This window comes from Taurulus bubalis (assembly GCF_910589615.1).
Source record: "Taurulus bubalis genome assembly, chromosome: 1".
NCBI classification, from domain to species: Eukaryota; Metazoa; Chordata; class Actinopteri; order Perciformes; family Cottidae; genus Taurulus; species Taurulus bubalis.
The window spans coordinates 42,823,093-42,837,679 of record NC_136589.1 but is presented as its reverse complement, the minus strand read 5'-3'; the positions used below and the strand labels follow the sequence as shown (position 1 = coordinate 42,837,679).

General features: G+C 40.2%; 1 protein-coding gene across 1 annotated transcript in view; it reads left to right on the top strand.

Moving 5' to 3' along the window:
- The window catches only part of LOC306736972 (disco-interacting protein 2 homolog C), a gene marked incomplete at both ends in the record, with an annotated part of 122,955 nt that overhangs the window by 81,457 nt on the left and 26,911 nt on the right, over positions 1–14,587 (top strand). Inside the window, 5 exons of the mRNA XM_079218666.1 lie at positions 3,345–3,491; positions 4,506–4,625; positions 5,042–5,239; positions 11,971–12,062; positions 14,410–14,520. Coding sequence (XP_079074792.1) covers positions 3,345–3,491; positions 4,506–4,625; positions 5,042–5,239; positions 11,971–12,062; positions 14,410–14,520 — 668 coding nt within the window. The remainder of the gene's footprint in view (positions 1–3,344; positions 3,492–4,505; positions 4,626–5,041; positions 5,240–11,970; positions 12,063–14,409; positions 14,521–14,587) is intronic.

Genomic DNA, 14,587 nt, shown 5'->3' with positions numbered 1-14,587 from the left:
GTTTTTTTATTTGCGTAATAAAGTGACAAATCTAACTTCATAGTTCAGAGGGTCAAAAGCAGCTCACGTTGTTCTTCAATGGAGGCGAGCTGCTTCTGGTCCATAATATGTTACATCAATATTATTCTGTCATGCTCCCTGTTTCCCTGCAGGGAGCCGGCTTCCATTCGGTTTCCCCTGCAGGTCGTGAGCGTCGCTGAATGGATGCTCCGCCTGACTCTTTCCATCGTTACAGTCTATATTGTGTTTCACGGCTCCAGCTCTGAGTTTCCATGGCGTCTCGGCATCGTTGTTTTTTTGGAGGCTTCTCTTCTTCACGGCCTTTTGGTCGTGCACACGCTGGAGTTAGAGCTCTGGGCCGCAGCAGCAGGTGTTTCCAGAGAGAGAGAGAGAGAGAGAGAGAGAGAGAGAGAGAATACTTCAGGGAGATCGTTTCCGTTCCGCTCGTATCCGAGCAGCTCGGCCTGCAGATTATCTGCTTGTTCGTGCTGCGTTCAGGTTCAGAAAGCGCTACGTGTTTAGCGTCGCTAAGTGCTGGTTTGTGATCACTGGAAACCCTTGAGGGACTTTTAAAAAGTATTTATAATCTCAAGTTATTCATTTTAAACCTCACATTGTAGACTGTGTTTTTACACGGTATATTATAGTGTAAATATATGATTTAACTCTTTACAATATAACTTTTACTTTGCTGCTCTATTTTTCTCTGTTTATTCACATAAAAGTCCCATAAAATTGTGTTTTTCAAGAGACTCTTGCTGCACTAAAACTACCAGAAATACTTTTGTACAAATTAATGCCACAAAAGGTTATAATAATACATAAATAAACATCCAGAAAGAGGTGCAACTATAGAGGAAGAGGAAGTTATCCAAAAACAGCAAATTAAAAACTGACTTCAAGTCACCAAAGTGGACGTTTGACATTTCTTCAGGATGAGGGGACGATGTATTTAAGAAATTAAGTTGTTTGTTTCCCAACTGAGTCAAACAACATCTGCAGATCATCTGTGAGGGATGTGAACACAGCTGATAGGGATAATCTTATAGGTTTAAATAAAGAAACACCAGGTGCTGTATGAGCAACGTTCAAGCTGCATTCCTCACAGGTCATCGAGTTCAGTCATATTAAAGAAAAAAGGCTTTCCTTCAATGAGAAGCAACTTAGTTGTAACTAAATTTCAAATATATATATATATATATATATATATATATATATATATATATATATATATATATATATATATATATATATATTTGAAATATATATATGAACCTGAATGAACTTCCCTCAGGCTGATTGGTATTCCAGCAGTGAAAGAGGCATTCATCATCTTCCTCCTCATCCGGGGCTGTTATTCCTCCCTGTCACACACATCATCACAAATGCATTCTGATGAGGTCACTGGATAAGTCACACTCACACACACACACACACACACACACACACACACACACACACACACACACACACACACACACACACACACAGATAAACGACTCCATGTCTCGTTGGCTGCAGCTCAAGGAGCAGCCCAGATGTTGCAGAGCTATATTGCTACAGTGATTAGTTTTCCTGTGATTATCTTAAGAATAATCTCTTTCTCTCTCTCTCTCTCTCTCCGCTTGTTTCTTCATCCCTCCACTTTATATCCGTCTTTATTCTGAGGCTCAGGGTTCTATGCTTTGACCACAGGGAACTTTATCCAATGTTTGGATTTCTGTTCAGGAAATGTATGGCAATCATATTATATAAGTTTCATTGTGATTTCTATTCAGGGTTTTTTTTCTCTCCTGAAAACTGATGGAACAACAATATAAGTGTTGTGTATAAGTACGCATTCCAACAGGAGGTGATTAAATATTAAGTAAGAGGGAGAACATCTTTGTGATCAAAACAAAGCAGATAATAAAGAGTATTAGAGTTTATTTCCAAAGTACGTGATAGCGGATTTCATCATTGGATGAAAACATGTACCGAAATACCGTCCGATTTGCGCTTTGTGGCTGTCGTGCTACTCCTGGAGACGACCTCTGACCTACGGGCATCGATTACGCTGCAGTTTCAAGAGAGTTGCTCCAACGTCAAAGCCCTCAATGACAGAACCTTTACCTTGGTAGACCACAGATAATCTAATCCCACAACATGTGAATATAAAATCATCCAATTTGATTGATGACTCCGTCTGGATTTAAAGTGACAGTACACGCCACAACAGGCTGCACCGACACGCATCCCTTTTTCATATTCAGCACGCATCTTTCCCTTCATGCTCCGACCGCTCAAAGTGAAGATTCCCCCGCCGGGCAAAAACCCAGTAAACACCGTTTGATGTCTGTCGAACAGCAGCCGAGTTAAACAAGAAGAAAAAAACAGATTTTAGAGGCATGTTGAGAGCTTTGAAACATCAGGCCAACACACAATCTGCATGTAGCACAAAACACGGGCGGAGAAGCGGCTTGAAGACGGACGTCACGCATGCAAATGATGGAAAAGGAGTCGTTTCTGTCTTCGCCTCGGTGAAAATGTCCTTTTGTATATTTGCAGCCGAGGCTCAAACCTTATTTCCTGCAGCGAGTCTTTTTTATCCTCCCGCGAACTCCTCCTCGCAGTGTGTTTAAAGCTGCAGGTTTCCATTCAGCAATTTAGCTGCAAACTAAAGTCGCTTCAGTTGCTCCAAGTTATTCACTTCACCAGTGTTTTGTTCGTTTCTCACCCCGAGTTCCTCACAAAATATCAGAAGTCACGTCCAACTTTAGATTTGATAGGAATCTTCGTGCTGTTTTCAGCTTGCACACTTCGATCAGACACTTCAACACCTCAACTGCTTTCAACCATTACTTTTATTTGACACTTCGACGGTTTTCTGCACCTCCACTTCCACTGTAACTGACACCTCAACTGCTTTCAACCATTACTTTTATTTGACACTTCGACTGGCACCTCCACCGTTTTCTGCACCTCCACTTCCACTGATACTGCAGCTGACACCTCAACTGCTTTCAGCACTTACACTACATGCATTCAACGAACAGTTCAACTGAAACCTACATTTCTTTCAGCTCTTACACTTGAAAAGAAAAAATGGTTTCAGCAATTACAGGTCAAATGAAAATGCTCATTTCAGGCTGCCACTTCAACTTACACTTCAACTCCTTTTAGTGCTTCAACTTCTGCTTTAACTGTTTATGCCAAATGCCATTTCAGGAGGAAATCGTTAATACAGTGTTTACAACTGCAATCTAACTTGTGATGCAAAAGCTCTTAATATGTATTGTTACATCAGTGGGACGTCTGATTTTTAGATTGCTAAATAATTACAATATATAATATATCCCCCCTAGAGAACCACTCGGCCCCTCCAGATGTCACCGGCTACGCCAACAACACCGCCGACGGGATCCAGGTGGAGAGAGCCCCGGGCGGCGGCACCGCGGCCCAGCGGCAGACGCCCAAGTACGGCAACGCCGAGCTGATGGAGACCGGAGACGGTGAGTCGTGATCTCCGGAGTTTCTTTATATGACGATAACAAAAACAACACCAATAGTCTTCCAGAGTGACCTTTGTCACGCCTTGAAGTCACCCAGCCTGAGTTTATTGCATTGACATGGGGTGAGGGGGGTACAAATATGAGCAATTAATAAATCCAAACAGGCAGCAGGTTGCTTTAAAGCGGAGAGGATTTACGCCTGAAGCTGGAGTTAAATATGAATTAAATGCATATTTCAAGTGTAAACAGCTGTTTGTTGGAACGATTTAAAATTATCAACCTGAAGTCATTATCTTTTTTATACATTAAGAAATTCAACGACATATAGAACACATGACCTTTGGGTGCTTTGACGGTCTGTATTATTGCTTTAATATCCCAAAACTGGTGCGTCAAAATCCGATTTTTTTTTTATTCTTCAGTCTAGAATCCGGCAGTGATGGAGGAGCGCTCCGATTCTTTAGTGTAGCTCATAGCGTCAAAGTCTTACCACCAGCTGTTGTGTTTGTGGTCATGTGATCAAGATTCACCAGCACATCCATGTGTTGAGTGTGTGTGTATGACAAAAATAGAAAGTTCACCAGAGGACGGAGGGACTAGAATGAACTCCTCGCTGTTACCACCAGGAGGTTTTCAGTTCAGACTATTCAAGGCCATTTGGTTACGCCTCTGGCTCACCCGGTGTGCCAAAAACACCCGTTTGCCTCCAGATCTTTGCCTCTCCGTCCCGAAGCTCCGCCCAAACGGTCGGGTTTAAAATCGGGCTCAATGTAAGAGCAATTTGTTCCTCATCTCTCGAGCAATTCTAGCAATTTGTTCAGTTGATTGCTCAGTCGAGCGGAAGAGAAACGCAACGCTTTAATTAATGCAGATTTTAAAACTTACGTTGCTGTTTTATGGGGACGGAGCGGCATCGCTCAACAACTACTTCAGCACTGTGGGAGCGCAATCAGGAGTTTAATCCAGGATGTGTGTTAATGTGTGTGTGTGTGTGTGTGTGTTCGCCCCCTGCAGGTGTTCCAGTCAGCAGCAGAGTTTCAGCCAAAATACAGCAGCTCGTCAACACTCTGAAGAGACCCAAACGGCCGCCACTGAGGGAGTTTTTCGTTGACGACTTCGAGGAGCTGCTGGAAGGTAATAACTTCACACCCTTTTATTTTGAAAATACACATTATCTAGATACTATAAGAAGAGTTTGGTTCGTGGGCTGGATGCATATACAGTTTAGAAATACTATGTTACAGGTAAAAGTCACATTTTCAAGGCAAAAACTGCAAAAGTATTGTCATTAAAATATTCTTAAAGTACCAAAAATAAAAGTACTCACTATGTCGAAGGGCCAGTTTCAGACATTTTTTATTTCGGGATTAGAAATATTGATGCATTAATGTCACATAGGGCTAATTTAACCTACTGCCAGGTAGTTTGTGAATATCTTAAATTTAATCTAAATGTATTTTATTTTGTTTCATTAATCTGAATCTAAGAGAGTCTCTATAGCGGTATTTATCTCCACATTTGATATTGAGCCTTCTCACTTGTGCGTCCAGTCCAGCAGCCGGACCCCAACCAGCCCAAGGCCGAGGGCGCCCAGATGGAGGCGTCACGGGGCGAGCCGCTCGGCGTGGTGACCAACTGGCCCCCGTCTCTGGAGGCGGCCCTGCAGAGGTGGGGCACCATCTCCCCGAAGGCGCCCTGCCTCACCACCATGGACACCAACGGCAAGCCGCTCTACGTGCTCACCTACGGTAATCAACGGCTTTTTTTCTTGTGGAATACGTTGAGTTGTCGCTAACTTTACCGATAACTTAGGTCTAGAACTTACCGTTCTAAGTGGAAAGTGGGCTGGTTCTAAGTCAAAAGTGCCAGAACTTAGAACCCGGGTTCTAAGTCTAAAGTGGGCTGGTTCTAAGTCAAAAGTGGCAGAACTTGGGCTGGTTCTAAGTAAAAAATGGGCTGGTTCTAAGTAAAAAATGGGCTGGTTCTAAGTCTAAAGTGTCTGAACTCAGTAACCTGGGTTCTAAGTCAAAAGTGGCAGAACTAGGCGGGTTCTAAGTCAAAAGTGGGCTGATTGGAATTTGATGGTTGAAGGTTACTATGGACTCACAAAAAAAAAAGTTTCCCGTAACTCAAGAATTTGTTTGATAATTATGACAATTTCACACAAATGTCTGATAAGATGACATTTTTTGACGACAAGAACCGCAAAGCAGGAATTATGGTTTAGAAATTGTAAACTCACACCACATAATGCCACATTTTGGGATTCCAGTGGCAACTGAAGAAGTATAGTATATTTTAAGTAAATATTAAAGCCTTATTACCTATTTCATTTTTACCTAAACACCAGCAGCCAATCGAGAAGTTTTTCTGAATAGATGTGTCAAAATATTGATTGAATCTAGGAATTAAAGCTCTTAAATGAAATAAATAAATAAAAAGAAATTGACCAGATGTTCAATAGCAGCTTGAATGTAGTCTTCACTAATAAATGTATGCATAACAAAACATTATGGATCAGAAATCTGCTCATCGTGACAGCGTTTTTTTGTTCGAAAAATTAGTTTTTTCACACGTAAACAAACATATCCGAGAGCCCACGTGACCTCAATTCAATCATCATAGTGGGATGTGAACCCAGCGGGGTTTTTCTCATATGGTGGCTCTCATAAGCTGATTTTAACTGAAGCGCCAAACAATGTTTAACACCCGCTGTGTGAGCATAATTCCACTAATGGCAGCCAGACAGAGCGCTAAGCACATTAGCAAAGTGTGAAAAAGACACTTTCAAGAATGCTGCTTTTTTATTTTATCCCAAATGCCCAGATTTTTAGAATAAATTTCTAAAATGTATTTAGATTTTTTTGAGGGAATATATCCTGAGTGATTTACCGGACAGTCTGTGTAGGTCCCACCGTTTGTTATTTAAAAAAAGGTTTGTGCTGAAACTCCTTACTTCATGATTTAGTCCTTTCCTCATAGTTATATTATATATACAATAACATGGACAATATGTGAAGAAGCTTTTTGTGTTTGGACTAATTTCAAATCCCAAAATACAATGTTTAGACACAGATAATAATATCTGATGGCCAACAGTCTTCTTTTTTTTTATCTGTATGAACTAAATCAAACCTCAAGCTTTTGATAACTTTTATTCACTAAGTTCTTTCATTCAGACTGATTTTAATTTGAAGTTGATCTGATTAATAATCCAGAGGAGCAGTTTATTAAAGTATAGCAAAAGAACAAAGAATATATGTTATTTAATAGTTATAATTATATAAATTATTAACTAATGATTTAATAGTTTTTGACAATATTTAAACTGACAAATCCAGATTGATTTTCTTAAACTATAATTGAGTTTAAAACACATTAACACAACTTATGATCCAATTTATGCACAAAAGGGTCAAGTTTGGAAAAGCTTTGCAGAAAACAAACAAGGAAATGGAAGCTTCAAATGAGGACGTAAGCCGTCAAAACGACGGCCTGTAGCAGGAAAGCGTCTCCAAAAAAACGTTGACCCGTTGAAGATCGGGAGTGACGCGTACAGGAGAACACTCTGGACCGCTTGGACGGGGAAATCAAGGTCCTAAACCAACAACGGAAGATCAGAGAAGATGTTAAGACCAATCTCTTTGAACTAGAGCCAGAGGAGAAAGACCTAGTGGAACAGAACAAAGTCCTGATCGAATCCCAATCCGAGGCCTTTAAAAAGCTTCTAAACGAAGAAGAGAGGCAGAATAACACCTTGCAAAGACGTCTTCCGGGCCTGGAGAAAACGTTCTTGCAGGAACAAAAATATGAGGAGAAAAACACGGCGTTAAAGTCGGAGAACGACGCCCTGACCCTAGTAAAGGTCACACTCCCAAAATGATGAAGAACATAGAAACTCACTCCAAGGTGAGCAAGCTTTGATCGGCACCTCCAACTCCCTGAGAGAGGGGAGGATTGTGATTTAAAGAAGCGTCGCCGACCATCGCAAGCAGCCAAAGAAAAGGCTCTGGAGGAGAAGAATAGGGCAGCCAACCAAGCTTAAAACCTCTTAAAAAAATAAACATTCATGAATATAATTGTTGTTGTCCGTGTCAGACTGAAACGCAAATAGAAAATGTAAAGTAATAGCTATATATTTGTATTATTTTAGAACATTATCTTTATAAATCCACAACAGCCACAACTAAAATTCAAAACGCAGGACTGATATCGGCTTTAATTTAGCTCAACGTAGTTACATTGAAAACTGTTAAATCCAAGTTATCAATGATATTAAATAAATAAATAAAAATAAATCTAGATTATATATATTATTTCTATAATTTTTGATTTTCATTTACAAAGCCAAACACTTCAAAACAAGGTTGGATCCGTAACTGAACTGAAAAATCTGTATGCTTGAGATAACACTAAAGACATCACGGTAAAATGACCTGGCAACGCGGAGCGCATGTTGTCTGTTCACCATAAGACACACATCGTTATCGTGTCACGATAACATTACGCTGTCACATTAATTGAAGAAATAACAAGCATAAATTCAAGCGATATCAGGTGATTTAATTCATATTCATACAATGCCTCCTTACTTTACTTGCTGGAGTAAAACATATAATATAATTAAAAAACAACAACATCAACAGCTAATGTTACAGGCTGAAAAGGACACGATCCATCAGGAGGATTAGTTTCACTTAGTGGACAAAAAATAAATCTATTTAGCAAACAACATACTAACTGCCGAAATACTTTCTCATACTGAGGTAGTTTTAGCTTTAAGCTAATGACACCAAACGCACACTAATACACAATAAACAGGACTGTTACCACAATGAGAGCTCTGCTAAAGTCACAAGCTTGCTAACGGGGATAATCGTCGTTAGCATCACAACTTTACAATCTACATTAAATTGTTACAGGAAATAAAATACACACACATTTATTTACCTTCAGCAGATTACAATAAATCCTCAACCAGGTTTTACCTACATTTTGGACACATTTAGATAATCCTCTGCCAATATGAGACGATTTCATATAACGTTAGCTGAACTAACGTTAGCTGCTGAACTAACGTAGTCTGCTTTAAGTCTAGTTGTGTCTACAACTTTGATTAAAAAAAAACTGTAGAAGAGAACTACTCCCGTGAATAATTACAGTATAATTATCGGGGGATAACTTCAGTTTCAAACAGTGTATTTCACAGTTTTAATCCACCAGTTCAGGCTGGTCTCATACCACGAAATAGAATCCTCCATGATTTGTATGTGGATTTATTTGTCACGTACTTAATTTATTTGACTCAAACCACAATCTTTTATTAAATTTAACTAAATTGTTTGCTTTGAAGATGGAAGTTTTTTTCGAAAAGGCCAGGCTTTTGTATTGGAAAACCGTTTCCGGTTATGTCCGACAGACGGGGCTGTGATCTGCCACGTGATGGTTATTCTCGTTTTCTTATGATTGTTTTAATGGAGTTTTTAGAGTAGAGTTTTGAGGATTTTGATGTTTTAAAAAGAAGGAGGGTAATTACAGAACGTAGGGAAGTAAAAAGGAAGTATGGAAAGAGGAAAGAGGAAAGGAGAAATGAGTGAAAAAGAAAAGATTTCCTTCTGATTTCCTTTTGGAAACGCAGAAATTACCCAAAACTAGTGTTGTATTTGAGGTAAAAGTCTGTCTGTTTTTATCACATGGAACACACTCAGCGTTGTCCCTAAAGCATCCAACAAGTGTACAGTGTGTGTATGTGTCTGTCGATGTGTGTGTGTGTGTGTGTGTGTGTGTGTGTGTGTGTGTGTGTGTGTGTGTGTGTGTGTGTGTGTGTGTGTGTGTGTGTGAGGCGTGAGCTTGCAGAGTTGATGATATGTGCTCACCAGACTGTGAAATAAATGTCTTCAGCCGGCACTCTGGAGTCCGCCACCAGAGAGACAACGCCATGGTGAGACCCGGTGTGTGTGTGTGTGTGTGTGTGTGTGTGTGTGTGTGTGTGTCTCTATCTTCCTTTATCTTTTATTCCTGCGGTGTCTTTCCCTTTGATATCGGACCGACAAGGACAAACTTGTTTTGTTTTTCTTCCCGTCTGGTCACCAGAGAGAATTCATGATACCGAATTCTCCAGCTGTCCTTAAACTCAACCCTCGCCACGCTGCACTGCAGGCAAACCTTGCACCTAAATTGCAGGAGAGAACGTGTTTTTGTTTTTTGGGGAGCTCTTTGATCGCCGTGTGAACGGATCACGTAATCGATAGCGACGCTTGGATTTCCATACGCCGCATAAAGCTTTCAAGTCCTGCGTGCTGCGTCTTCATCTCTTTCTTTGTGTGCTTTTGTGTGTGTTTCGTTTGTAGTGTTTTCTATTAAACTTAAACAGAACTTCCTCACCCTAGATGAACCTTTTGGGATTAGCTTTACTTTACGAACTCTTGTTTGGCTTATTTTACATCGCATAAGAGTACTCGCGGTACTCTGCATTCTCTCTCCTGACCACCAGGGGGCGACTCTTCCATCAGCAAAAAGAAGATTGTATAGAAGTCTTTTTGCTATAAAGCTGACAAATAACCGCAATGAACGCAATTTCTGTTTCGACATAAAAGCTGATGCCAGGTTGCCATCCTGAACACTACTAGCTTTTTGTTGTGGCTTTTATTGAACATCAGTTGAAAGCCGTCACGTAACATGTCTGAGTGCAGAGACGTCGCGTTGTCCTTTTGTCTCACGAGCGCTCAGCGTGACCCGCTGCCTCTCAGCGAGAACCTGCTTTGTCTTCCGAGTATGTTTTATCCGAGAGAAGCTGCTGCTCTCAGGCGGCGAACGTCTAATTTCAGAACAAAAGCGCCCCTTTTTTTCCCAACTGCATCAAACCCGACGACCGGGCACAGGGTTCATGCGGTCATGGAAAACCTGGAAAAGTCATGGAATTTTAAAATGGTTATTTCCAGGCCTGGAAAAGTCCTTGAATCAAAGCATACAGTAAACCTTAAATGACACAAATGAATGAGAGAGAATAGTTTTATTAAAAGAATCCACATTTATATAAATGCCTGTATGTATGCCTGCTTATATTTTGAGCGTCTTTCTTTTAAAAGCATGTTCATTATTTCAAACTCAGCGTAAATGAACGACATGAACACATGAATATAACACATTTTGAAAATAAAGTGATGAAAGGGCCATGATGTTTGTCCATGTATCTTTGCATTATCTTTGTTAATTTGGACATTTGCTTAAAAAAATGGAAAGTAAAGTAACTAGTAGTGAAGTTACTTTTCAAATGCAGTAACTAGTAAAGTAATCTAGTTACAATTTTCAGAAGTAACGTGTAACTAGTTACTTTTTCTGAGTAACTACCCCAACACTGTATATATATACACACGGAGAGCTATTCTAAAAATATTACTAAAACTAAAGTGTTTTGCTTTAATGATGAACAACACAACATTCATAAAAAATAAGGACAGCAAGCTGCAAAAACGTGCAAACCCGAAATAATTAATTGTCACTATTAGTTGCATTTATTATTATAAAAGAAATGTAAACGCTGTACTTGCATTTAAGAGACAATAGTGACCAAAATGATAAAGTGTTTGATCATTTTAAAGTGTCTTAACTATCGTCATGGCTGTCTATAACCAAACTCTACAATCAGAAGCCTGTAAACCTGTTGCCAGGCAGATTTCATGACTTTCTGAGCGCTCTAATGAAGTCTAAACGGGAGAAAAAATCCACTTTATGCTTCTGGAAGACACATTTTTTGTTTTTGTGGCCCTTTATCCTGATAATTCTTCCTTTAAATTACATTATTATTATTATTATTATTATTATTATTATTACCTGTAGGCCTCTGTACCTCGAGCAATACCAGAAGCTCTGACAAACATCAGGAAAAACCTCATATAGCGTGAAAAACAATGAGGAATTCACGCCGGAGTGCTCATGCATAATATCTGCGTCTGCCAGTCTGAATTTAGGGAAGAAGAAAGAGGGAGATGATTGATTCTATTGTTGTGAGCTTTAGTGCATTAATGAACAGAGCCAGCTACGCCTGGATGAAACTGATCGGGGAGATCAGATAACACTGCCTCTATTTATGTACAGGGCCGCTATTTACAGCTGCAGTTATTTAGGAAAACACAAACAATGGTTTGAAAAGAAGGTGAAGGCTCACGGGGCCTCGAGTAGCGTGAGCACTGACATTACAACATTCATCCAGACAGTGTGTGTGTGTGTTTGAAGTATCACTGTACATGGATCCAATTACTCCACACCGGTCCGCCCGCGAGGTGAAACAATGCCTCGTATTAATGTCTTGCATCTGGACTCGTGATGTCATCCTTTGTTCGCAGGAAACACAAAGAAAAGTCACGTTGGTCACGTTTATCGGACGTATTGTAATTTGTGTGTGTGTCTCTATCTGTGTGTGTGTGTGTGTGTGTTCTTTCTGTGCCTTCTCCACCCTAACCCCTGCGCTCTCCTGCAGGTAAACTCTGGTCCAGGAGTGTGAAGGTGGCCTTCAACCTGCTGCACAAACTGGGAACAAAGCAGGAGCCGCTGGTCCGACCGGGAGACCGGGTGAGTGACGCCCGGTCCACGTGCACGCTCACACGTGCACTGTCATTCTGAACGTTTTGAATCGAGTCTCATGCAGAAGGCAGAGTCATGTCGATCGTTCATTTATTAATTCCAAAACCAACGTAAGAGCTGTGTAAAAAGGCACAAAAAACATAATTGTTAGCTTACTTATTAATAGCGTACATACTTATGCTAACTACCTTAAAACATACACAGTTATTACAATTATTACATTATTCCAACTTAATCTAACTAACTAATACCGTTTGTTTCTCTAATTTGTATTAAAACTTGACTGTATTTACTGTAGCTTTGACATTAAACTGCACACAATGCGACTTCCTTTCCAACTCCGTTTGCCGCCTTCAAAATAAAAGCACCTTATCTCAAAAACAGGAAACCAGATACATTAAGGCAGACAAAAAAAACATGCCACAAAAACAACAAAATTGATTGACAAACAGTTTCTAACGTGAGAACGCAGATCGAGTTGCTTACAGTTCTGGTCGGCTGCCATGTGACACCACCGGCGTCTCTGTGCTCCATCTCTTCTGGTCTCTCTTTCATCTTTAGTTCAAGCTCCACTTCAGTCGGAGGCTGTAAGTCGAGACTGGCTCGCTGCCGGGGAGTGTGTGTGTGTGGTTATTTATTTTCATGCATCTCAGCCGGAAGGGCGTGTGTTTTAATCACCGTACAAACTGGTGTTTTTCACAGTTTCACTGAAGTTTTCCAATACGTAAATTACAGCGAGGGGGTTGGGGTCGCGTCTCGCTGGGTTAGGGTTTTACTGACCAGATTTAATTACTCCTAAGAATTTATTTTACGAGTTAGAGGGTTGTCATTTTATGTGGAAAAACAGTTTTGGTAAATGAGCCATGGGGAAGTTTGTGGTAGTAGAGAATTCCTTTTGGGTTTAAATTAAATATATTTAATTTACACCCAAAAGGAATTCTCTAATGGTCGTATTCCAAAGGGCAGGAAATATTACATTTTCCCCAAAAAGTGGCACACAACATGATTTAGGTATAACTCTATTTTGCATTTATGTTATTTTGAATATAAATATTGTATTTCAAAACAAACCGTGTACAAAAATGAGGAATTTAAATTAGATCTTGAAAGTAATACTAATACCATTTAACCACTGTTTTGAAATGAATCAGATAAACGCAAATAATGTGTTTTCTGACCTATTTTACATTTTCTGTTTGTAATCGTTGTTTCCTCCATAACTGTTGGAACATATTAGACAAACATATTAGAAATATACCTCCAGAATAGTGCAGAACCCTGAGGGTAGAGCATAGAACCCTGAGGTCAGAGAACCCTTACTTTTAGTAACTAGACCGTATAACCAGACCAGGTGTCTGTAAATTAATAATTAATGCATCAGTATTAAAGTGTACGCTTTGCTAACGATCATAGCGCCGGGGTTATTTCTGTAACTGCCGTCAACGCGCCACAAAAAAGAAACATTTGGGGTCAAAGTGACATAAAAAAATTATAATAAATAAAAAACAGGTGAAAATCAATGAACTGGAAACCCACAACAACAGCCTGCCCCTCCAGCAGATGTTTATGTTTATTATTATTTGTATTATTATGGCATCATCTGCAGCATTCCTCTCGCATCACATGCAGAAGAAACCTGAGCTTCATGTCAACAACACACACACACACACACACACACACACACACACACACACACACATCCTGCCCACCACTGTATGAAAGCTATTAAACATGCAACTGGAGCCAACATGGCCGCCGAGCAGGAGACGGAGGTTCTGCTGTGACGACGTTGTAGAAACGTGTCGGACGCTGGTTGTTGTTTCGTGTCCTGGGGTTGAAAGATGTGATCTCATGAGAATCCACCAGCAAGGGGAACATTTAAATGCTGTTCCTGCCAACAAATAAAATGCTGAATCAACTCCCGATAATGTCATTTAACGTCACTTTCTAAAGGTCATGTTCCACTTGTCTTCTTCTGATTTGAGGGTAAAGAACGTCTTAGGACTAGAGACCTATTGGTTAGTGGGTAGAACACATCATATATGAAAAAAACATCACATAAACATATTATATATATATGAACTTATTTGGTGGAGAAACCTCGCAGTGGAACGTTTGTTTTTTGACTTTCATCCACTTTTTGAAGATGAACATGTATATTTATGGTTCTGGAGGGAGACTCACTGGGTAGAAACCAGTAGAAACCAGTAGAAACCAGTAGTGCCAGTAGAGAAACCCAGTGAAAGCAGCTCTCACGCTTTTTTTTTTTGCTCACACGTTTTCGGGTCAGAAAGACTAACTCACTGCTCTGTGTGTCTCCCCCTCCGGCCTGCAGGTGGCGCTGGTCTTCCCCAACAACGACCCAGCTGCCTTCATGACGGCGTTCTACGGCTGCCTGCTGGCCGAGGTCGTCCCCGTGCCCATAGAGGTGCCGCTGTCCAGGAAGGTGAGCGAGTAACGAGGGAATGAGCATATATATATATATACAGTATATATAATTAATATTAATGTAT